The 22122-nt window shown below is 30.7% G+C and overlaps 2 protein-coding genes across 3 annotated transcripts; both read left to right on the top strand.

The window, feature by feature from the left end:
* Nucleotides 1–6509: 6509 nt before the first annotated feature.
* LOC115698732 (UDP-D-apiose/UDP-D-xylose synthase 2) lies at nucleotides 6510–9833 on the top strand. Its single transcript, XM_030625884.2, has 9 exons — nucleotides 6510–6936; nucleotides 7020–7112; nucleotides 7213–7320; nucleotides 8087–8201; nucleotides 8292–8425; nucleotides 8513–8614; nucleotides 8704–8796; nucleotides 8909–9044; nucleotides 9141–9833. Exons 1-9 carry the CDS (start codon nucleotides 6664–6666, stop codon nucleotides 9248–9250), a joined length of 1164 nt encoding a protein of 387 aa, XP_030481744.2. The 5' UTR covers nucleotides 6510–6663; the 3' UTR covers nucleotides 9251–9833.
* Nucleotides 9834–15435: 5602 nt separating this feature from the next.
* On the top strand, nucleotides 15436–19309 carry LOC115700832 (BTB/POZ domain-containing protein At3g44820). Of its 2 annotated transcripts, XR_004008455.2 has the most exons (5): nucleotides 15436–16184; nucleotides 16457–16526; nucleotides 16841–18049; nucleotides 18132–18989; nucleotides 19072–19309. XR_004008455.2 is itself a non-coding variant. In XM_030628497.2 (4 exons), the coding sequence occupies exons 1-4, from the start codon at nucleotides 16129–16131 to the stop codon at nucleotides 18723–18725; spliced, it is 1929 nt and encodes a 642-aa protein (XP_030484357.2). In that variant the 5' UTR covers nucleotides 15436–16128; the 3' UTR covers nucleotides 18726–19309. The 2 variants fall into 2 exon arrangements, 1 of the variants encoding a protein (XP_030484357.2); XM_030628497.2 differs by having other exon boundaries at nucleotides 18132–19309.
* Nucleotides 19310–22122: the final 2813 nt, after the last annotated feature.

The raw sequence follows: 22122 nt of genomic DNA, 5'->3' as shown, positions 1-22122 counted from the left end.
AGTTATATATATTTACACACTTTTATTTCTTTCTTCAATTATTATTATTATTATATTCATTATTCATTTACTCTATCAATTAATTATTAATTAATGCAGAGGCTTCAATATATTACCCCACACCACGTAGGGCACGATTATGCATGCATGCATGCATGTATTTTATTTTACTTTTATTTTTCAGAAACTTTATTTATTTATTTATTTTTATAGCAAACTTTATTTTTTTCAACCCCATATATAGGAAAACAGCAGTAAAAAAAAATAATATATATGTATAATAGAAATTACATTGTAGAAGAAATAAATTAACACACATATATATATCTGCTATATTATTTTATATAATATAAAATTTAGGTTAAATGATTTAAGTAATATATAATTTGTTTGTCATTGAAATTGAACGTGCCAAGATTAGCAGGTTCAAGAAAGTAGTTTTGTAAATTTAAAAGCCTTTGTAAAAAGATTTGTTGAGTTTGCTATTCATTGTACAGATAGATGAAATCAGATCTTCAAATGAAGATGTTTGTAGGATGTAAATTGATATTTTTGAAGTAATGAATTTCACTGATTGATAAAAAAAAAATTAATTGTCAAATAGTAACATACAATAGGATATTTTAGTAAAAAAAATGTTAAGAATGTGAATGAATAATAATAGCTATTAAAAATATAGTTATGACTTTGTTATTTATTAAGTCTCACTCTTCTTCACACGAAACACTAGGCCCATGTCCACTCATTCAAGGGAATGACTTTGGGGTAAGTTGAAAAATGTCTTTTTTATTTATCAATTAATCAAATTTATCTCTAATTTTATATTTATTTGAAACATACCTCTTTTTATATGTATTATACCCAAAATACCCTTACATAAGAGAATCACATGGAGAGTATCTTGAAGTGACAGGGGCAAAATTGGTACAATATTTAAAAAAAAAGGTAAAAATGATAGATTTTAAAAAAGAAGATAAAAATAAAAGAGGACAATATAAAAAGGGTATAGAGTGTAATTTCCTCAATGACTTTGTTATTTATTCTCCGGCAGATCATGGGTCTACAACTTGGGCCTTGGGTGGCCCAAACTTTGCATATGTTAAAATAACTTTAGACAAAATAACAAAACTCTAAGGTTGGTTTGATATTTTGAATAATATTTGACAATGTAGTACTATATTTGAGAATGTATTACTATTATGACTTGGGATAGTTACACAACATACTTAAATTTTTTATTTTTTTACTTTTATACTGTGGAGCGGAATTTTTTTCAAAAATATTGTGTTTTTTTTAAAAAATTTATGTAAGTTTTATACTGTGTATCGTATTAAGTTTTTACTATTGTTATACTAGTATTTTTTAGTTGTTCTACTATTTTTTTTAGTTGTTCTGTTTTGTGTTCTACTAATGTTTTATAAAATACAGTATTTTTTAAAAAAATTTCGTGTGACAGTATTTTTGTAAAAATTAACTCAAATTCTATTATTTTTGTAAGTTTCCCTATGACTTTTAGTCATATTAAATTTTACATCCTAATTATAACACATTTAAAAAGAAAGGCCTGAATTTTGCTATACAAGTATACCCTTTACAACTTATCAAACCACTCTCTATCTGTTATTGTCATTTTCTTTGCTAAAATTATCGCAGATCGGTTTGCCCTTTTTTCTTTTTTAGAAAAAGATTTAAAAACATTATATCATTTGTGGCAGTGGGCCATTTGCACAAATAATAAAATTTGAAAAAAATTACACAATACACCTAAAAATAGAATTATTTTACATATTTACAAACTTTCTTTTCACTTATATTTTTATGATTTTTGTGTTATTTTACTATTGTTTCATGTTGTCCCAACGTTATACTATATTTTTACAAAGTTAAAACAACAGTTTTTAAAACCAATGTGTAAACAACAGTCTTTAAGAAAAAAAAAGTCCGTAAAAATGTAAAAAAAAAAAAAACTCAAAATTCCGTAAAAACATAAAGTTTTAGGTTTTTTTGGTATTTCTGAAATAATTCCTAAAATTTGTGACAAAATTTACATAAGTTCATAACTGACTCAAACGCCAGGCCCAATATTAATCACAGCCCAATAGTGTCAATAAGTTTATTGTGTCACTATTACTCATTTTTTAAATATAATTTTTTTGCCTTATCACAAATATATGACACAAAAAGATCTTTTAATAGTAGTAGTAGTGCTTATACAATTAAATAAAATATTATACTGCAAATTGAAAGTATGTAAAAAAGAAACAACAATAATAATGGTGGTTCATGCAAATTGATGACCCAATATATTAATCATGTTTAAATCACTAGGAAAATATAAATTGTAACAAATTTTCTAACATAAAAAGAAATTGTCACTAAATATTTTACATAAAATAAATTATGTGTTACAAAATGAACTCTTTTCCTAATTATTCTAACATTAAATTTGCTATATATTTCTTATAAAAAGAATAAAAAAAACAATTTGCTAGATATTTATATTTTTAGATTAATCAAATAATAATGAGTGAATCTTACCTTCTTTGAATGTCGGTGATAATTCTAACATGACTGTATTACTTTCCTTTTTTTAAAAAAAAAAAATAATAATAATAAATAAAATAAGAAATAGACAAATTAATGTCTGCCCGAGCGTGTAAAGGCGCGTGCACATAGTGCGGATGGGGATAGAGATACTATGTTTTTCTTTTTCAGTTAAAAGAAAATAAATGAGCACGTGAGTATCAAACATAGACAGCTCATTGCCATTGCTACATGACGCGCTTTCGATTCCCAAATGGGAGGGACATTTTCGACTTTTCACTTACATTAATATATTATTTAAATAAAATAAAAAAGGAAGCTTCTTAATCCATAAAAATATAGAGTGTACCATGTGTACAGTGATGACTAATTAATCATACTATTATTAGTGAGCACATTCTAAATCTGATTTTTTCTAAATTAAATAATTTTAAAAAAATTAAAATCATTTATTCCCCTTAAAAAAAATTGTTTATTATTCACAGGTCACATGTGAACAATAATTGAATATTGTTTTTAGCTAATATATATAGAATAAGATAAGGTTTCGTGACTGTAAAAGGTCCTTGATTAGTTAGTTAATTGAAAATGACACCATTTCATTTTTATTAAATTGAGAAAAAATGATTAAAATAATTAATTATGATACAAATAAAAGAAATTAGAGTAGTTGTTAAGAAATATAGAATTATTGGACAAAATTACAGGCGTTAATAAAATTGATTATAGGCGAAAAAATAGTTTTTATTTTTATTTTTATAAAATAGTATTATTTTTTGTAGAATTATAAGAAAATAAAATAAAAACTATGTTTGGTGAAAACTCATGCATGCAAAATTTTCACGTGTTTTAAACAATATTACATATTTACTTTCACGTGTTTTCTGCTTTGTGTCCAAACAAAACTTTCAATCCAACCTCTATTATTGGCGTCGTTTTGCTATGAAAATACAATAAAACGACATAAAAAGTATTTAATTGAAAATTGAGCTCCTTTTTTCAGACTATAAATAGAGATAACAATTATACCCGCGGTTCGGGTACTCGACTCTAATGGGACGGGGCAGGAATCAAATTTTAGTATGGGTTTAAATGTTCATACCCGAACCCGAGTCATGTTTGGGGTGGGGTGGGAGAATAGATATCCGCCTGGAACCCACCCTAATATGATATATATATATTTAAATTTAAAATCTAACTATTACAATTAAAATAACTTTATGCTTTAGGTTTTTTATTAATTACATTAATAAGACATTTCAATTTCAATAAAAATACATGTAGTGATGTATATTAATAATTACACTTATCTGCTTTTAAAAAAAATGATACTTAACATTTATTTTCAATTGTCAATTTTGCATTTACTAATTTTATTTATTATACACAATATTCCATTTATATTTATTTTTTAATGAGTTTTTATGATATATTTTTTTTAATTCTATTTGAGATATCATTTTAAAAAAAAAAATATAAATAATGGGTATTTGATGAGAATTCTCGGGTAATTTCTACTCCGTCCCTACTTTGATTTAAACAAAGTATTAGAACAGATATAAAATGAATTTAAAAAACGAATATAGGGTAAGAGAGCAATCCTCGCCCCGCCCCGTTTACATCTATCTATAATAAACAAGATTTTGTCTAATGCATTTTAAAAAAAATTTCTTTGATACTTAACTTGTTCATATAAACAAGAAGGTGTTGACTTGACACACTAGGACAAATAATTAATTATTTTCTCTCTACCCAAATTTATTAGTCATAATCCTATTCTCATATTAATTTTACAAAAACATAAAAATAAAAATAAAAAATAATAGTCTTATAGTGGGAAAATGATATAGACATGACTTACAAGACTCTTCTTGAGCAAAATTCTTAACATTTAGTCAAGTTTCTACTTAATAAATAATAATAATTATATATATTTGAGTTTTTTTATTAAAATTTGTGAAGTTATAAATTCATTTTGCTATGTCTCTAAATTATTTGCAAACTTCAATCACTTTTTTTTTTTTTAATGTATTTGTACTCTTCTATATTAGATCATCACGTGTTACTATCAAAAATATTTATGATAATTAATTATTATTATTTAATATCTACTCACAATTAGGGTACTAACTTATTTTTCTTTAATTTTTTTTTTAATAAAGGGTTAAGATTTCACTAATGATGATATCTTTCTACAAGTCATTTTAAAAAGTTGATTCACTTGTAAGAAGAAATATAAATGTTTTTAAATAAAAATTACAAAAACTTCATTAAATCAAAATCACCTAATAGAATAGAATGTGCATCAATTAAGGTGGCGTTTGGTAACACTTTTTTTATCAGTTTTTTGTTTTTAAAAGTAGAAAAGTGAAAATATTTTTCAAAAACATGTTCTATAAAACTGTTTTTACTTTTCAATTTTATAATTAGAAATCAAAATTTTAAAAACAAAAAAAATCACTTTCAATATTTTTTTAAACAGTTTTTTTTCTTAATCAATCTTTTAGATTACGACCAGACCCGAACCCAAATCCCTTCCCTACGGCCCTGGCGCTAACCCAGCTTTTGACTTGAACCCGAATCCGACCCCGAACCTAGACCCGACTTAAATAAAATCAAAAAATAAAAATAAAAATGAACTTTACAGAACACACTTTTGTTTTCTGTTTTTAAAATTGAAAAATAAAAGTAGTTATAGAACGCATTTTTGTTTTTTAAAAATTTTACTTCCACTTTATGATTAAAAAATTAAAAAATAAAAGTGTTACCAAACGACAAATTTAAATTTTTTTTTAATAGAAAAGTTAATAATTACACTATATTATATATATACATATAATTTTTTAATATTTTGTTTGTTTGAATATAATAAAGAGTAGTTGAGTTTACTTTTTATAATGTGATTAGGTATAATAATGAGCCTCAAATTTTAGCATTGCAATGTCATCAAAACATTAGGTGATGTTTAATTTAAATCATAATTATTTTTTTAATTAATCTTAGATAATGTATTAATTCACAAACAAAAGAAAAATTGGCCATTTTTAAAAATAAATAAATAAAATAAAAGAAATAGAAAAAGGAGAATAAAAAAAAGAAAACAAAATCGCCACACAATTATTTTGGATATTATTGTTATTATTATTTTGTCAAAAATTAATTACTAATTAAGAAACTTTTTTTTTCATTGTAAGACTAAGTATTATCTTTTGACCAAAGGTCTTAGATTTGAACCCGAGCTCTTTTTTTTTTCCACCATTCCCTCACTACTGAGCTAGTGTCATTAGTTATAATTTATATGGATCAATAAAAAGAATTATATTTTTACTCACTATATTATATAAAAAAAAACTAAAAAGAAAATTTAGATAAATTTAGTTTTTTCTTTTTTGAGATTATTTTAAAAATACATAAAAACAACAAAAAAAATTATAAAAATATAATTGTATAAAATTTTAAATATTTTTATAATTTTTATAATTTTATTTACTATGAAAAAAAGTTTTTTTAATGTATTTTTATATTTAAACTCTTGTTAATTTATTGTTAATTTTTTAATTGTATTTTATTTGTTATTGTTGTTATCTTGTTGTCTGTTGTTTTTATAAAATATTAAAATATTAAAATTTTACAAAAAAAAATCGTGTTTTTGGATAATTATCCCTTTTTTTCTAAGAAATTTTTAATCCTCAATTATCACATTAAATTAATTTCTATTTCCTTTAAAAATAAAATAAAAATTAGTTTCTATTTAATATCCCGAAAAAGAAAATCCTTACTAAATTAATCCACAATTATCCCTTTCCAATTTTTGTTTTTTTTAAAAATCCACATTTATCACAATAAATTATTAATTTTGATTAAAATTTCCGCAAATAATTCCACGTGGCATGTGATAAGGGCGCGTAGCTAAAACCATTTTTACAGACTCGTGTGGGCCCACTCTCTCAGTTTCTTTAGATAAATACCGACCCTTCGTTTCCCTTTCCAAACCCAAAAATCTCTCACTGTCGTTCCTCACTAACACACACACCCTGCGCACGTTAGCATCTTCCCCATACCCATTTCAGTAGAAAGAGAGAGAAACCAAAAGAGAGAGAGAAAGAGAAGAAAACGATAATGGCGTCGGCAACGAGAGTAGATCTGGATGGGAATCCGATAAAGCCATTGACAATATGCATGATCGGAGCTGGTGGCTTCATTGGTTCTCATCTCTGCGAGAAGCTCATTCACGAAACTCCTCACAAGATCTTGGCTCTTGATGTTTACAACGACAAGATCAGGCATCTCCTTGAGCCTGAGACTTCTGAATATGCTGATCGTATCCAGTTCCACCGACTTAACATCAAGCACGATTCTCGTCTTGAAGGCCTCATTAAGATGGCAGATCTGGTTTGTCATCGTTGTTTATTGATTCTTTTAGCATTTTAATGGCGGTTCTTGATTTTTGAAATTTGATTTTTTTTTGAGTGTAGACGATAAATCTTGCTGCGATCTGTACTCCGGCGGACTATAACACTCGCCCGCTCGACACTATTTACAGCAATTTTATTGATGCTCTTCCTGTGGTACGTTGAATATGGAAATGGATAACCTTTTAGTTTTTGTTTTTGGAGTGAATTTGATTGATTGAAGTGGATATGTGTGCGATTTCGTTTTTGAATTTAGGTGAAGTACTGTTCCGAAAACAATAAGAGGCTCATTCACTTCTCTACTTGTGAAGTGTATGGGAAAACGATTGGAAGCTTTCTTCCCAAAGACAGTCCTCTTCGTCAGGTATACTATTGCTTTCGTCTTCCGCTTTTTTTAATTCTTCATGCATAATTTAGATTGAAGTCAGATCTGAATTTTTTTTGGCAATTGTATTGCGATTTGTGATTAACTAGTCTATTTTACTATTTGAACGTTTTGATTGTATAATTGAGGCTTTTGGTGATCTGCTGTGAATGTCGGTGGCATTGAAATGTAGTGGTCAAAGGTTTGATATTTGGTCAATGATTGATGAAATAGTTTGATTTTAAATGTCGGTGCATTGCTGATACTGATGCTTTTACTCAATTTCACTTGGGTTGAGGCTATATTGCTACGTATTATGGAGTTCCTGATTAAATTAATTTGAGATCAATGCTATAAGAGTTTGGAAAAAATCCTCCATTTGCTGGATCTACAAGCATAGGCACTTGCTTTTATGTTTTATCTTTGAGCATCTAGGAAGATTGCTTGTGTATCTTTTGTATGTGCACATTTTTTCTTGTTATTAGTACTCAGTAGGTTCTCTACTTGTGTTTTCATTGGGAAGTGAACTATTTTATTGTTTAGCTTTTTGTAGTATGCTTTTGTATTGTATACTCAAAGTGACATGTTTAAAGAAAGTACAAAGTATTAGGTACACACTGCATTGAACTTTTTTTTCTATTTTCTTAAGCGCGAGTAATGCTTGATGTAAATGAGATGATTTATTGTTTAGCTTGCTAAGAATGTTCTTTTTCTATCTTTCTTGTCTTAAACTGATCTTGGAATTTAACTGCATATGTTTTTATAGGATCCTGAGTATTATGTTCTCAAGGAAGATACATCTCCCTGCATCTTTGGTGCTATTGACAAGCAGAGATGGTCTTATGCATGTGCAAAGCAACTTATTGAAAGGCTGATTTATGGTTTGTCAACAATTCATCTTGTGTAATACTAGCTTAGTTTTATTATTTAGTGTTTGATTATGATTTCTTTTTTCTTTGTGGTGTTTACAGCTGAGGGTGCGGAAAATGGTCTTGAGTTCACCATTGTGAGACCTTTCAACTGGATCGGTCCCAGGATGGACTTTATTCCCGGCATTGATGGTCCAAGTGAAGGTGTTCCAAGGGTTCTTGCTTGCTTCAGTAATGTATGTGGGAAATTTCCTTTGTCATTCAATGTATCCATTTTTTTTGTGTTTATTTGTAATTAAACAGAACCAATACTTTTGCTGCAGAATCTCCTACGTCGGGAGCCTCTCAAGCTTGTGGATGGTGGTGAATCCCAGAGAACTTTTATCTACATAAAGGATGCTATTGAGGCAGTTCTTTTGATGATCGTGAGTTTATTTTCTAGTGAATACTTTCAGATCTAACATCTGAATGTTTTATGCTTTTTGTTTATAACAATGGTGCCAATTTATCTCAGGAAAATCCTGCTAGGGCCAATGGGCACATTTTCAATGTGGGCAACCCTAACAACGAAGTTACCGTCAGGCAGCTTGCCGAGATGATGACTGAGGTCAGATCATTGCCTTAATTGGAATAGCATTGCATTGCTTTGTTCTTTTCTGTTATGTTCTACAAATTTATTTGTCAATTAAGACCAACAAGTCTTTTCTTTAAACGTGCAGGTTTACTCAAAGGTCAGCGGTGAGCCACCGATAGATTCTCCAACCGTTGATGTCACCTCCAAAGAATTTTACGGAGTGGGATACGACGACAGTGATAAGCGAATTCCGGACATGACCATCATCAATACACAACTTGGTAACCTTATTCAACTTCATATCCCAATCTCATTATGCAGATCGTGATTTAGAATCGAAAAGAACCATTTCTAATGAAACTTGTGTTTGAAAACAGGGTGGAACCCAAAGACCTCCCTTTGGGACTTGCTTGAATCGACTCTTACATACCAACATAGGACATATGCTGAGGCAATCAAGAAGGCGATTGCTAAATCAACCAGCTAAATTTCTTGGGTGGTCTCTGGTGGCACTCAAGAGAAGGATTCTTTCTTTCTTGCTTAGAGGTTTGCTGTCGTTTATCATAATCATCTTCATCACCATCGTCATCCAGTGTTTCTTAAAATTCTTTTGTTTTTAAGAATGTGAAGATATATATATCTTAATCATCGAATCGAATATACACTACAATTTTATTCTTTTTTTTTTATATATAACTTCTCTATGGGGTCGTTAGTCCTAGTTATAGTATCACCATCATCATCATCATCGTCACATTCACTAGTAGAATGAAAGAGAAGAAAGATCTGAAATATCATATATCTTACATATATATATGTGAAATGTTTTCTACTAGAGTTTTCATTTTGGGCTAAACGACAATCAAGGGGGACAACCAACTTGTTATACTGAGGGGGAAAAGCTGTCGTTTCTCTCTCTTTAATTTTTCTTGTTTCCTTAAGCATTGTCATATCATATTCCTTTCTTTCTTCTGTTAAAAGCTGTGTTGTATTATTTATTTAGTTTGACCTCTTGTGGGCCCATTAAATTATTATTATAATTATTTATTAATATATTTATATATTTCCCATATCAGATTCTTAGAATAAATTTATTACAGCTTTTTACTTGGGATCTGGTCATAAGTTTATTTATTAAGTTTGGTAAAGATGATATGGATTTAATCTTTAAAATGTGATTCAAAGAAAATGTTCTATTTCTTTATGCTGTGCCATGTTCACCTCCCAACTATATTTTAATTAGTTGTTGCAATTAAATAATCTTTTTACTATTAGTTATCAATCTTTTTAAAGTTTAAATTCAAGAAAGTTATGCAAATTTAGATTTTCTTTCTAATTTATTTGCATAACATAATCCGGTAATAATTGGGGAATATGTTGCCATTAAGCATCAACATTGCTTAGTACCACCACTATAGGTGGGTATATGAATGGTTAGTAATATTTTATAGGGTAATTTTTAATTTTTGATGATAATAGTATATAATTTATACTTGTAAAATGTCAAATCATTATCATGTATCATTTTTTTATTATCAGTTCTGGCATTTCTCGTACTAAATAGTATGCAGGTGTATAATTCTCGATTTATATAGTCATCTTGTTGGAATTGGTTTGGACTTTGAGGTCGTTTTCATTATATTTAAATGTGTAATTATGTCTTTGTCCCATAGAATTTCTATTGAAGTGGTTGTTACTTTTTTTGCCCACCGATTTAATATTTTCATACACGAATCCAATCCATATTTGGTTAGAAAAATTGAGTTGATCATGTCACCTTTGAAAATTGATCGTTGAAAAAGAAAAACAGGAACAAAAAGTAATGTACAAGAATATCATAGCTAGTCTTGTTTTCATTCTTCATTGTCTCGATTAATCTTATTCTCAACCTACACGAAAAAGGAACTTCTGTTTTAATTATAATGTAAAAATTAATAATATATAATTTCACTATGCATAATAAAATTTAAAAAAACATAAAAAAAAACTGATTTAAAATATAATTAATAAATATAAATTTCAACCTAAACTTTAAACTAAACCAAATTTTAATGTTGATTTAAATTCCCTAAATGCCAAAATGTTGCAACAAAAATAAGTTTCTATAGCATCACCGTTTTTAAGTTTTTATTGGGCCTTTATATTTACGGAATCATGGCTTTTATAAATAGTTACGTCACTCTGACTATTTCTTGGAATGACGATTGTATCTACAAACCAACTCGAATATTTTCAGCGTGCTTTGTTCTCACTCACACGTTTCTTGAAAAAATTTCTCAAGAGGTCAGTCAACCATCTTGAAATTATCTCAAATCAAATGCGCTTAATTATGGAGTTCTTTCATGATGGGCTACCAAAAAACAAAGTGCACCTTGTTGACATAGGTGGTACCAATCAATTTATTTAAGCTATTTTCAATTGTGTAGTCTTATACCTACACAGTCTCATAATCATCCCACTTGACCTTCTCTAGGTGATGTGAGATTGCACAACTTACCTAGTATTTTCCCTTAATGGATTACGGATCACGGGATTACTGATTGACACAATCACCCCCTTACGAGATCCAACGTCCTCGTCGACCACACTTCCGGCTGGGTCACAGTTTTGATACCATTTGTAGTGTCCTCTCTGGAAGCTTCTATTGGGCCTTTGCACCCACAGAATCATGACTTTTATACACAAGTATGCCATTTTGGCTGCTTCCTAGAATGACGACTGACAGTAAAAACTAACACGAGTGTTTCCAGCATGTTTTGTCTCCACTCGCATGCTTCTTGACAAAACTTCCTAGGTCACCGTTTTTTCGTGATGGGCTACTAAAAAATAAGATGCACCTTGTTGATATAAGTAGTATCAATCAATCCACTTAAGCCCTCTTCAACTTTGTAGTCACATACCTACATAGTTTCAAAATTATTCCACTTGACATTCCCCAGACGGTGTAGGATTGCATAACTTACTCGATATTTTTCTTTACGGATCACAGGACTACTGACTATCGCAGTTTTTAATATTATAAGCCAAACCACTACAACTTAAATCAGTCTTTAACTAATTAATTTCTTAATAGAACAACAATAAATTTTCAACTAAATATGAGCTACAACAAACAACATAATTAAAACTAACTCAAGGAGTTAGAGATCTCACCCGAGCCTCTATAAAAGGGGTCCCTAGCACTCGTGATTCAAGAGGATCGAGAACCTAGAGATAATGAGAGAGTTCGTAATGTAAAAGAAAGAAAATCAAGAACCTTACCTAGTTTTTCTTGAAGCGATTACCAATCGATCCGTGACTTGAAATCGACTCAAACTGGTATAATTTAATGATTATTCATAGTGGATTTGGCTCGAGCTTCTTTGAGACAGCTCACCAAGGAAGTAACGAATCTGGGGTGAACCTCGTAAACTACCTGTGTTTGATTTCTTCTTCTTCTCATCTCTTTTGGTTTGCTTTTTTGGTCTTGTACATGTGTTGATCTTAATTTGTCTTTATTCTTAACTCGTTTTGTATACGGTTTGTGGAGACTTTGAAGTATTACTGATCTTTGCAATTAAAATTGATATTAGATACATGATTTGTAAAGTAAAATTAAAAACATTCAAGAAAAGAAAATGTGGCAAAATACTGTGCATTGAATTTGATAAAAGTAAAGGTCAAAATTGACCTTGAAGGTTGATTTGTGTGTGAGTTGTATAAGGTTAAAATCAGTACTAAAATTGACCTTGAAGTGTTCGAAACTGCACCCTCACTATCACTCTTCCTTTCTCGTTCTCGTCCTATCATCCTTGCCCTAGCTTTCTCCCTCTTATTTTCTTCTTCTCCCACCGCATATGTGTGCACTGAAGCATTCATTACAATAATCATGCTTTTTAAAGTGTGGTGGAAATGAGGTTTTTAAAAGTACAATGAATGTTAGTATATGACAAAGTATGTATGAGATTTCATCTCAAAATCAACTGTCAATAAGAAGAATAGTAATCTATCTATGAATCTATTAAGTAGTCCATTATCAATGTGACTCTCTAACATTGTATAAAATAGATTGCCTCCATAGGCAACAAAATAGTCACCATACATTTAGTTTTAAATGATTTTATTTCATGAATAAAAAAAGCAAGATTGTATCCACTCACTTAATTAGTACCTTTTTAAATTAAGTTAATGAACAACTAATATCTATTGGATTTTGTGGTATTGCTTGTGTTTTCATATCATTTAACACATGCAAATATATTTGTGGTTCAAATTTTTTTTGGAATAATAATTATGATGAATAATTAATGTTGATATATACATGATGTCTTTTAGTATATATTATGATGAATTGGGCACGTGATAATAATAATGATATGGTGGAGCGATAGTAAATTAATAATATTTGAATTCACTTGTTTAGTACGTAAATTATAATCATTATTATAATTAATAATTAAAGTAACAAAAAATCTCCTATTAATATACATTTTAGGGTTAATAAACTTGAACAAATTAACAAGCTATAGATCTTTGCACCCAAAATTCGAAACAATTATTCTACATGCGTATTGTAGCTCATAATTATGTCATTCTATTTCTTTTGACCAAAATATATTTATATATTATGGTTCAATATTATTAATTATTATTAGTATAATAATGATCATAGAGATGAACTTTTTTTGTGTGTGTGTTCTTCTATAAATTAACAACACATTTTTTTTTTCTCTTGTTTGCAGAAAACACGTGATGATCATAAATAATAAAAATAAATAAAAATCGTACATGATAATTATTTTCACCCTAAAAAAAGATATCTATATTTTGCATTGTCATGAAAAGCATAAACATAATTATGCTGTTATGTTTTATATAATTAGCACTTGGATACTAGCTAATACTATATATGATCATATTTAGTTTGTTTATTATAATTCTTTTGAGAAGGAAGAAAATTGAGTATGAGGCTATTTTAATATAATATGAAATAAATCACTCAAATTTATGTAATTTGTCATATGTTTTCACATATAAGATTTAATATTATTTTGTAAATATTTATAAAATTTGTAAGAAGATATAAGATTGAGTATTATTGAAATTTTGTTTTGTGGCCTAAAACATTAGACAATTTTGGCAAAGTTTATATGCTCTCTAGTTACTTGGATAAAATAATTTTTTTTATTTTTTTTTGTTTTTCTTCCATTAAATTTTCTTAGATTTAATAAATTAAATAATGAAAAAAATATTTATAACTTAAAAGAAGATGAACTATAGTTTTTAATAAAATACAAGGTCAAATTTAATAATAATACTATAGTAATACTACTAATAATAATGATATTAACGTTAAGAGACAATGGAGAAAATACATAATACTTTCATAAATGACTTTCATAATAATCATATTAATATTTACAATGAGATTAATTATTAAGGTGCATCACATAATGTGTCAAAAAAAAATCACAATTAAATTTGTCAAAACCATTATTAAAGATTATGAGCAAGCTTCATCTTATAATATATTCAGAATCGTCTTTAGGTAATTAGACCAGAACTGTTGCTAAAATCTTTCAGTTCAAAAAACCTCTTTGATTTTTTTATTTTAAGATTTTTTTTAACATTAGCCTATACACCCTCAAAATAAATAATAATAAAAAAAACACTCTAAATCTAATGATGTAACTATTGTTTTTAATAATATAATTTGGCATGCTATATGCTTGTGTATTGTGTTTGAAGCAAATAATTCACAAGTAATAAAAAAATTATTTATTATTATTGTTTAATTTTAATATAAAAACATACAGTGAAAATGTGGGACCAGCTGAAGAGGATTTGCAGCCACAAGAGGTGGAGAAAATGGGCCCCCCCCAAAAAAAAAAACTACAAATGTCTAATTTCCCAATTACTTTACAATTATTTAGTTATTTAAAGAAATTTTTAGTTTTTTTTTTCTTTGAAAATTTTGAATACTTTAAAAAGTAAGTTCAAACATTGTTTTAAAGTAATTTGTAGTGTAAATAATTTTTGATTGTAGATAAATATTTAATTTTAATTTTTATAATAATACTATTTAAATTATAGTTTTAAAATTTTTGTAGATAGTCAAATCACTATCTAATTGTCATTTTCTTATTAATTAATTTTTTATAGTAATAATATTTAAATTATATTTCTAAAACTTCCGTCATTTCATTCAAGTGTCATTTTTTTATTAATCATGAACTGTCACGTAACTATTAATTTAACACTTAACGATCAACTACTAGTATAAATTTCGAAAATATAATTTAGTTTAGATATTTATACCGCAAATTATTCTTTCTTATCATAAACACAACAAAATTATAAAATTAATTTTCAGCACAATTAATTAATTATTATAAATTTTATAAAGAATTACTTATGACTCTAAATAAGTATACTATAAATAATCGTAATCGTATGCGATTGTAGTATAAATATTTAAGTTTAACTCTCAGCTGTAAATAAATTTTTAAGTTTAATTTTTGACGATAAAAAAAATTTATAATCTGGATCAATGAGAGACAGTCAAATGATAATTTACTTAACATTTAACAATTAAATAAATTTAATTATTTATTCATAAGAGTTAAACTTAATTATTTATAGAATAAATCACTATTAATTAATAAATAATAAGAGAGAACTACTCTCTGTTTATGTGTTAGAGAAAGTGTTTAATTATGATTGCAGGCGATGTGTTCGACAAAAAGCCTCAGAGAAAAGAAAGAGACAGAAAAACGACACAATTACGGTTTCTCTTAACCAAACCACCTATCATTACTATTGTCTGCTCTCCACACTCACTCCTCGATCCGCCGGCCAAAGCCCCCACCTCACCCCTTTTCTTCTTCTTCTGATTCTTCTTCTCCTCTTTATTTCACTCTCTTTTCTTTTTTCTTTTTCTTTCCATATATGTTATAGCTTGCTTTACAAACAAACAAACTCTTTTTTTTGCGGGTCCGGCAGTTGTGGCGTCGTGATCTGTGTACCCTTTATTCAAAATTTAATTTTAATTATAATTTTTAAAGAAATTTGTGAGATGGAGAAGTGGAAATCGGCAAAGGAGACATTTTTAGAGGTAGTATAGTCTTTACTAGCTGTAAAGGTCCACTCTTTATATATATAAGCTTCCTTCCTTCCTTACTTTCCCCACACCATGACCCTTATTTGACTCTGTGGACTAGGATACCTACCTACCTACTACTACTACCTCTCTCTCTCTAACCTTTTTCTTTCTCTAAAATTAAAACAGAATATTTTTTTGGTTGCCCAATTTCCACCTAGAGCTAGATGATCTTCTTTTTGAAAAAAAGTTGAGAAAAAGAGTGATCTTTGCTTCTCTGCTCAGCTATGGCTCCTCCTCCACATGGGAAGGATTCTGGGTTTTACAGACAAGGCAATGACTGGTACTTCATCTCCCTCTCTGTTCTTTTTTATATGCTTTTTTTGGTTCTAATTTGTAGCTTTTAGAGTTTAGAGACCTTTGAATTTGGGTAAACTCTACTGGGTTCTTGTTATTACTTTCCTTTTAGTCTAATTTTTGTTTATATAAACTCATTTGAAGACTTGAATTGACCTTGTTCTCTTTAATTAGGCTGACCCAATTGTGGTACTATCTTAAAAGTTTTGGGGATAATTAAAGATTTGTTATTTTCAACAATTTCATTGGTGTTGACAGGTTTTACAAGGCTGGATTGCCAAGTGATATTGTTGTGTCTGTGGATGGAGTGAATTTTCATCTTCACAAGGTATGTAATTTCCATTTTGGTTAGTAAATTATATATCTTTACAGCATATTTAGTCAGATTTAAAAGGAATTGCCATGTAATTGTGTTAATTTAATGAGTGATACATGTTTGTTTATGGTAATAAAGTTCTCATTTTTATGTATCTTTTTTCCAAAGGTTTCAGAACTTATTTATTGATTTTGTTTAAGCTTTTGAAATCATTTTTGGGTGTTTTCATTTCTCTTAAAGACATTAATCATTATATTAAAAGAAAGTGTTGCTTTGTTGAATGAGAAGTAAGACTTATTAGTTATTACAATCTATAAACTCTCCAGTTTCCTCTCATAGCAAAATGTGGGAAGATGGCACAAATTTATGAAGAATCTCAAAGTACTCGTACGAAGATTCTCGATACAAATCTGGAAGAATTCCCTGGTGGCCCTGATAATTTCTTGATTGCTGTTAAATTTTGCTATGGTGTGAGGATTGAGTTGACTCCAAGAAACACAGTTATGGTTTATTGTGCTGCAGACTACCTCGAAATGACAGAGGCGTATGGAGAAGGAAACTTACTGTCTAAGGCCGAGAATTTCTTTTATAAAAATATACTTCACAATTGGAAAGATTGTATCTTGGCTCTCCAAAGCTCTGAGCCCGTTATAAGTAGAGCTGAGAAGCTCGGGATAGTAAACAGATGTTTGAATGCTTTGTCTGTGATGGTTTGTACCGATCCTAGTTTGTTCGGTTGGCCAATGATGATGTATGGTAGTCTACAAAGCCCCGGTGGAAGCATTTTGTGGAATGGAATAAATACCGGTGCAAGAATTCGAAGCTCTGAATCAGATTGGTGGTTTGAAGACATCTCTTATCTCGGGATTGTTTTGTTTGAGAGACTTATCAAGACAATGGAAGTGAAGGGTATACGAGCTGAAAACCTTGTAGGCGCTGTAATGTACTATGCAAGAAAGTACTTGCCTGGTTTAGGCCGATGGCACAGTGGACAAAGTAGCATAGCTAGAATGGTTACGAGCATTAGTTTGAAACCCGTTCCCCACGATCAAAAGGTTGTATTGGAAAACATTGAAAGGCTACTTCCCCAGAAAAAGGGGAAATCTTTTTGTCGGTTTTTACTTGGACTTCTTCGTGTGGCTTTGATACTTGGAGTCAATCAACCGTGTTTGGATTCTTTAGAAAAGAGAATAGGGATGCAACTTGAACTAGCAACCTTAGACGGTCTTCTAATTCCTACATATTCGGATGCTGACACATTGTATAATACTGATTGTGTTCAAAAGATTGTCCATCACTTTATGTCAACAGAAACAACTATTGAGTCATTTTCTCCAACATCACAGGACATGGAAGCATCGCCATCAGCTGAACCGGTAAGAAAAGTTGCTAAGTTGATCGATAGCTACATTGCAGAGGTTGCTTCTGATGTGAATTTAAAGCCCACAAAGATTCGTTCTTTAGCTGAGGCTATACCAGGGTCTGCAAGATCATTGCACGATGGGCTTTACCGAGCACTGGATATATACTTGAAGGTATGAAACATTGTAATATGCTGCTAGTGCTAGTGCTAGAATCTGAAATAAAAGCTGATAATTGCTAATGACAATGTTGCAGGCGCACCCTTGGCTCCCGGACAAAGAGAAAGAAGAACTTTGCAACATCATTGACTTCCAGAGACTTTCTATCGACGCATGTGCTCATGCATCCCAAAACGAAAGATTACCACTTAGAATTGTTCTTCAAGTCTTATTCTTTGAGCAGATGCATTTGAGGACCGCTCTAGCTGGTTGCCTCCATGTCTTGGACAATGAAAGCGCCCCTGCAGCTCCCACAGTCGAAACAGCTGGACAGATTGTGCAAAGAGACGGTTGGGTGACTGTTGTGCGAGAAAACCAAGTTCTGAAAGTGGATATGGAAAGGATGAGGTCTAGAGTTGGTGAACTCGAAGAAGAATTTAGTAAAATCAAACAGGAGATGAAAAAAGTGAGTAAATCTCATAGCTCCCTCGGTTCTCCCCGCTTAATAGGTAGAAAATTCGGGTGTAAGCTTCTTCCACGGTCATCTGATGCTCAACAAGAGACACTTGAGATTACCGAGCCAACTCCTAGACCATCTGCTGGATGTGAGCTCACTCCAAGAGCATCATCAGTTGAAAAGGCTCATACTTCGGGTCACTCTAGACACCGAAAAAGTTTCTCATTGTTTTAAGAGAGAACTAGTACATATTACATAAGCGAAAACAATGAAGTCTGCCATGACAACTATAGACTCTGTTTGGTACTCAGAAAGTTTTAAGGAAGGAGAATATTCTTTTGCTTGTAATTTTCGACTGCTTCGTGCTGCTTTCATTACTTTCCTTCCGGATTTTCTGCTGACCAAACAGAGTAAGAACAGGGCACTACTTCAACAAATTATACACACATTGCAACTGTGAATGAAAAATGGAAGGCTTTTCCCAATCTGCTAAGTGAGGTAACTACTCATCATTCTTTCGGTTTAGTTTTCGTTGGTACTTTGAGACATTCTTTTCACTATCACCCTTTTGAAATCGAAGACCAGCAGAAGCGATGAATCGGGACAAGAGGTTAGATTTTCCATTGAAGATGAATTGGTTTGATCACAACAAAGTGCATACAAGTAAATATTACCTTTGTTTCATAGATAGAAAAAGAGGAATTTTTAATTTTTAATCTTTAATGTTTATTTTCTTGTTGGGCTTTATACATGTAAATTTATCAAAACAATGAGAAGATTAAATTATATATAATAACATCATTAAAAGCTTGATCATATAATAAGATTGTATTGTAGTTATTATTTTGGTTGAATTTGATTTTTTCTGAAGTGGTCCTAAACAGAAGTTTATGCTAATAATAATAATTGCTTTGATAGTAACATCAAAGGCATGCATAGGTAATACACACCTATAATATTTGTAGCTATCTTTCAAATGTTAAAGTATTTAATGCATAAACATTATGAGATAATGAGTCATATGATGTTGATTTGGGCATTTATTTATCACTTTGCATTTGTTCATTTATTAGCTACAAAAAATACTAATGCTAATACAAAGTACCATTTTTTTCCAAAAAAAGAAAAATGCTTTAAGGCACCATCGCGCCTAGCATAGGTGTCCTCCTATAAACAGTTAATATTTTTTTCTATAATTATTATTAAAATAAAATAAGTAAAATTTAATATTAAATTATACCTCGGAGCTATATAACACTTCATAATAGTGCTAGGTATATTTTACTTCATAATTTCATATCTCATTAAACTTGTATTATGAGATGTTAAAGTAGATAGGTATTCATAAATATATGTCATTACTTTAAAATTAAAGTGGCAAGGCATGTATAGGAGAGCTCTCATTACCCTTAACTTAAATCATAAGTGTGCTACCATGACAAGACTATTGATGTACTAAGGATATTAGTGTTATACGTACTTAATATTTTGAGTTTATAATCAATATAAATTTAATCTTTTTAGTATGAAAATATATGAAGTTATTAAAATGATAATTCTGTTAGTCTCAATCCATTCACTTTCATAAGTAGTACCAATTTACAGAAATATACTCAAAATACTAAGGAAAGATGGTCTAGACTAGCCATCAATGTACTCCTAAAGTCCATTAGTAATTACAACATTGTTGATTCACTAGGTTTTCCATACATTAACTTGTGTCATCAAGTTTTACAAGGGTTGATTCATGGAAGGTAAAGTAGAAGTGATTTTCGGGAAGAAGGTGAGATGGGCATAAGGGGAAAGGATTCCGGAAGTGATGAAGAGCCGCCCATGAACGCCGGCAGAAGCAACGGTTGCATACATAAAATGATTTTGGAAGAGTATTTAAGTATAACATAGTGTGGGGAGATTTTTAAGCCATATAATAATTAGTGTAATAATCATATTAGTTTTGGTATATTCTCTAACTTTTTGGTATATAGTTATAATATGTCTCTCCTTTTATTTATAGGCATCCAAATATTTGAGGATACTATCCTAGTTCTTTTTTCTTTATTTCTCAATTTACACTATTTTTCGCAAGGTATTTTTTTTTTTTCTCTTTCTTCTTTTCCTCCCTCTCTTTCTATGTGTCTAGCTTTTAGCCCACCCACCACCGACCCTAGGACCGGCAACGCCTCAACCACAAAGATCCCACTATCATTGGCGAAAGAAATCTCTCCCTAGCACTGTCAGCACCCAACCTCAACGATGCAACCACCACTGAAGGTCCCATTTTTTTGCTACCATGTTTTTCTTTTAGTGTTTTCTCTTACTATTTTATGTTGTTGTTTGCAAGTGGTTCTCGTGGCTAACTCAGATTTGTGGTGCATTTTTTTTAAGAAAAAAAAAATAATTTTACGTTTAAGTCTATGATTTATTGGTTAAATTAAACTTTCTCACTCCATTCATTATTTTCCGTCGTTGAATTTCCATTAAAATAAAAAAAAAAATACCTATGGTGGCGGTTATTTGCTGAGTCCCGTTATAGACAAATAACCACCACCGTATGTCCCTTTTAGAGGCAGTTTTCCTTGACCACTTTAGCGACCATTAGAACGCCTACGTAGGAGTGTAAATCAATGGGTCGGGTCGGATCTGATCCGGCTATGATCCGCCCTAATCCAGATCATGTAAGGATCCACCTCATCCCGCTTTGCTTGATCAGATACTCGGATCAGACCAGGTCTAAACCCAACTTATTCGGATTGGATCTGATCTGACCCGACTTTTTTTTTTTTTTTTAAGAATTTTAATTTTATATCTAAATATATAATTTTATATCCATTTTAATTTTCTATTAGTATTATTTAATACAATACTATGTTTGATATTGACTTGTATTAATAGATTGTGTAAAGATAATATATTTTCAATAAACTAGACCCCAGCACTAATTACGGGTCAAGTTCGGGTTCGGATCCAGATCTGGGTATGGGTCTCGGGTCCAAGGTCCAGGTCCGGGTCTCGGGTCTTGGGTTCGGATCTAGGTTCGGGTCTAGGTCTGGGTCCGATCCTGGGTTCGGGTCTGGGTCCTGAGTCTGAGTTCGAGTCTTGAGTCCGAGTTCGGGTCTTGAGTCTGGGTCCGGGTCCCAGGTTCAGTTCTCGAGTCTCAAGTCTGGGTCTGGATCTTGGGTCCGAGGTTCGGGTCTAGGTCCAGGTCCGTGTCTCGGTTCTCAAGTCCGAGTCTGGATCCTAGGTCTGGGTCCCAGGTCTGGGTATAGGTCCGGGTCCTAGGACCCGGGTCCCGGGTCTGGTCCGGGTCCCAAGTTCGATCCTTGGTTCGGGTCTCGGGTTCGGGTTTGGGTTTGGGTTTGGGTCTAGGTCCCAAGCTTGTGTTTGGGTACAGGTCTGGGTTCGGGTCCAGGTCTGGGTCCCGAGTCCAGGTCTTGGGTCCAGGTCCGAGTCTTGGGTTTGGGTCTGGGTCTTGTTCTAGATCTGGGTCCCGAGTTCGGGTCTCGGGTCTGAGTCCTGAGTCTGGGTCCCAAGTTCGGGTCCAAGTTTGCGTCTCAGATATGGGTCTAGGTCTGGGTTCGGGTCCAAGTTTGGATCCTGAGTTTAGGTTTAGGTCTCGAGTCTGGTCTGGGTC

Source organism: Cannabis sativa, chromosome 8, assembly GCF_029168945.1.
Source record: "Cannabis sativa cultivar Pink pepper isolate KNU-18-1 chromosome 8, ASM2916894v1, whole genome shotgun sequence".
Classification (NCBI taxonomy): domain Eukaryota; kingdom Viridiplantae; phylum Streptophyta; class Magnoliopsida; order Rosales; family Cannabaceae; genus Cannabis; species Cannabis sativa.
Note: the sequence above shows the minus strand (reverse complement) of the source record. Positions and strands in the feature narration are given on the sequence as shown.

What these genes read in the sequence shown, in the direction of transcription:
- LOC115698732 (XM_030625884.2), top strand. Translation starts at nt 6,664, where the DNA reads ATGGCGTCGGCAACGAGAGTAGATCTGGATGGGAATCCGATAAAGCCA. An exon ending in AAGACAGTCCTCTTCGTCAG is followed by an intron (nt 7,321 to 8,086) that starts GTATACTATTGC and finishes ATGTTTTTATAG; the next exon opens with GATCCTGAGTATTATGTTCT. An exon ending in CATCATCAATACACAACTTG is followed by an intron (nt 9,045 to 9,140) that starts GTAACCTTATTC and finishes GTTTGAAAACAG; the next exon opens with GGTGGAACCCAAAGACCTCC.
- LOC115700832 (XM_030628497.2), top strand. Translation starts at nt 16,129, where the DNA reads ATGGCTCCTCCTCCACATGGGAAGGATTCTGGGTTTTACAGACAAGGC. An exon ending in TACAGACAAGGCAATGACTG is followed by an intron (nt 16,185 to 16,456) that starts GTACTTCATCTC and finishes TGGTGTTGACAG; the next exon opens with GTTTTACAAGGCTGGATTGC. An exon ending in CACTGGATATATACTTGAAG is followed by an intron (nt 18,050 to 18,131) that starts GTATGAAACATT and finishes ACAATGTTGCAG; the next exon opens with GCGCACCCTTGGCTCCCGGA.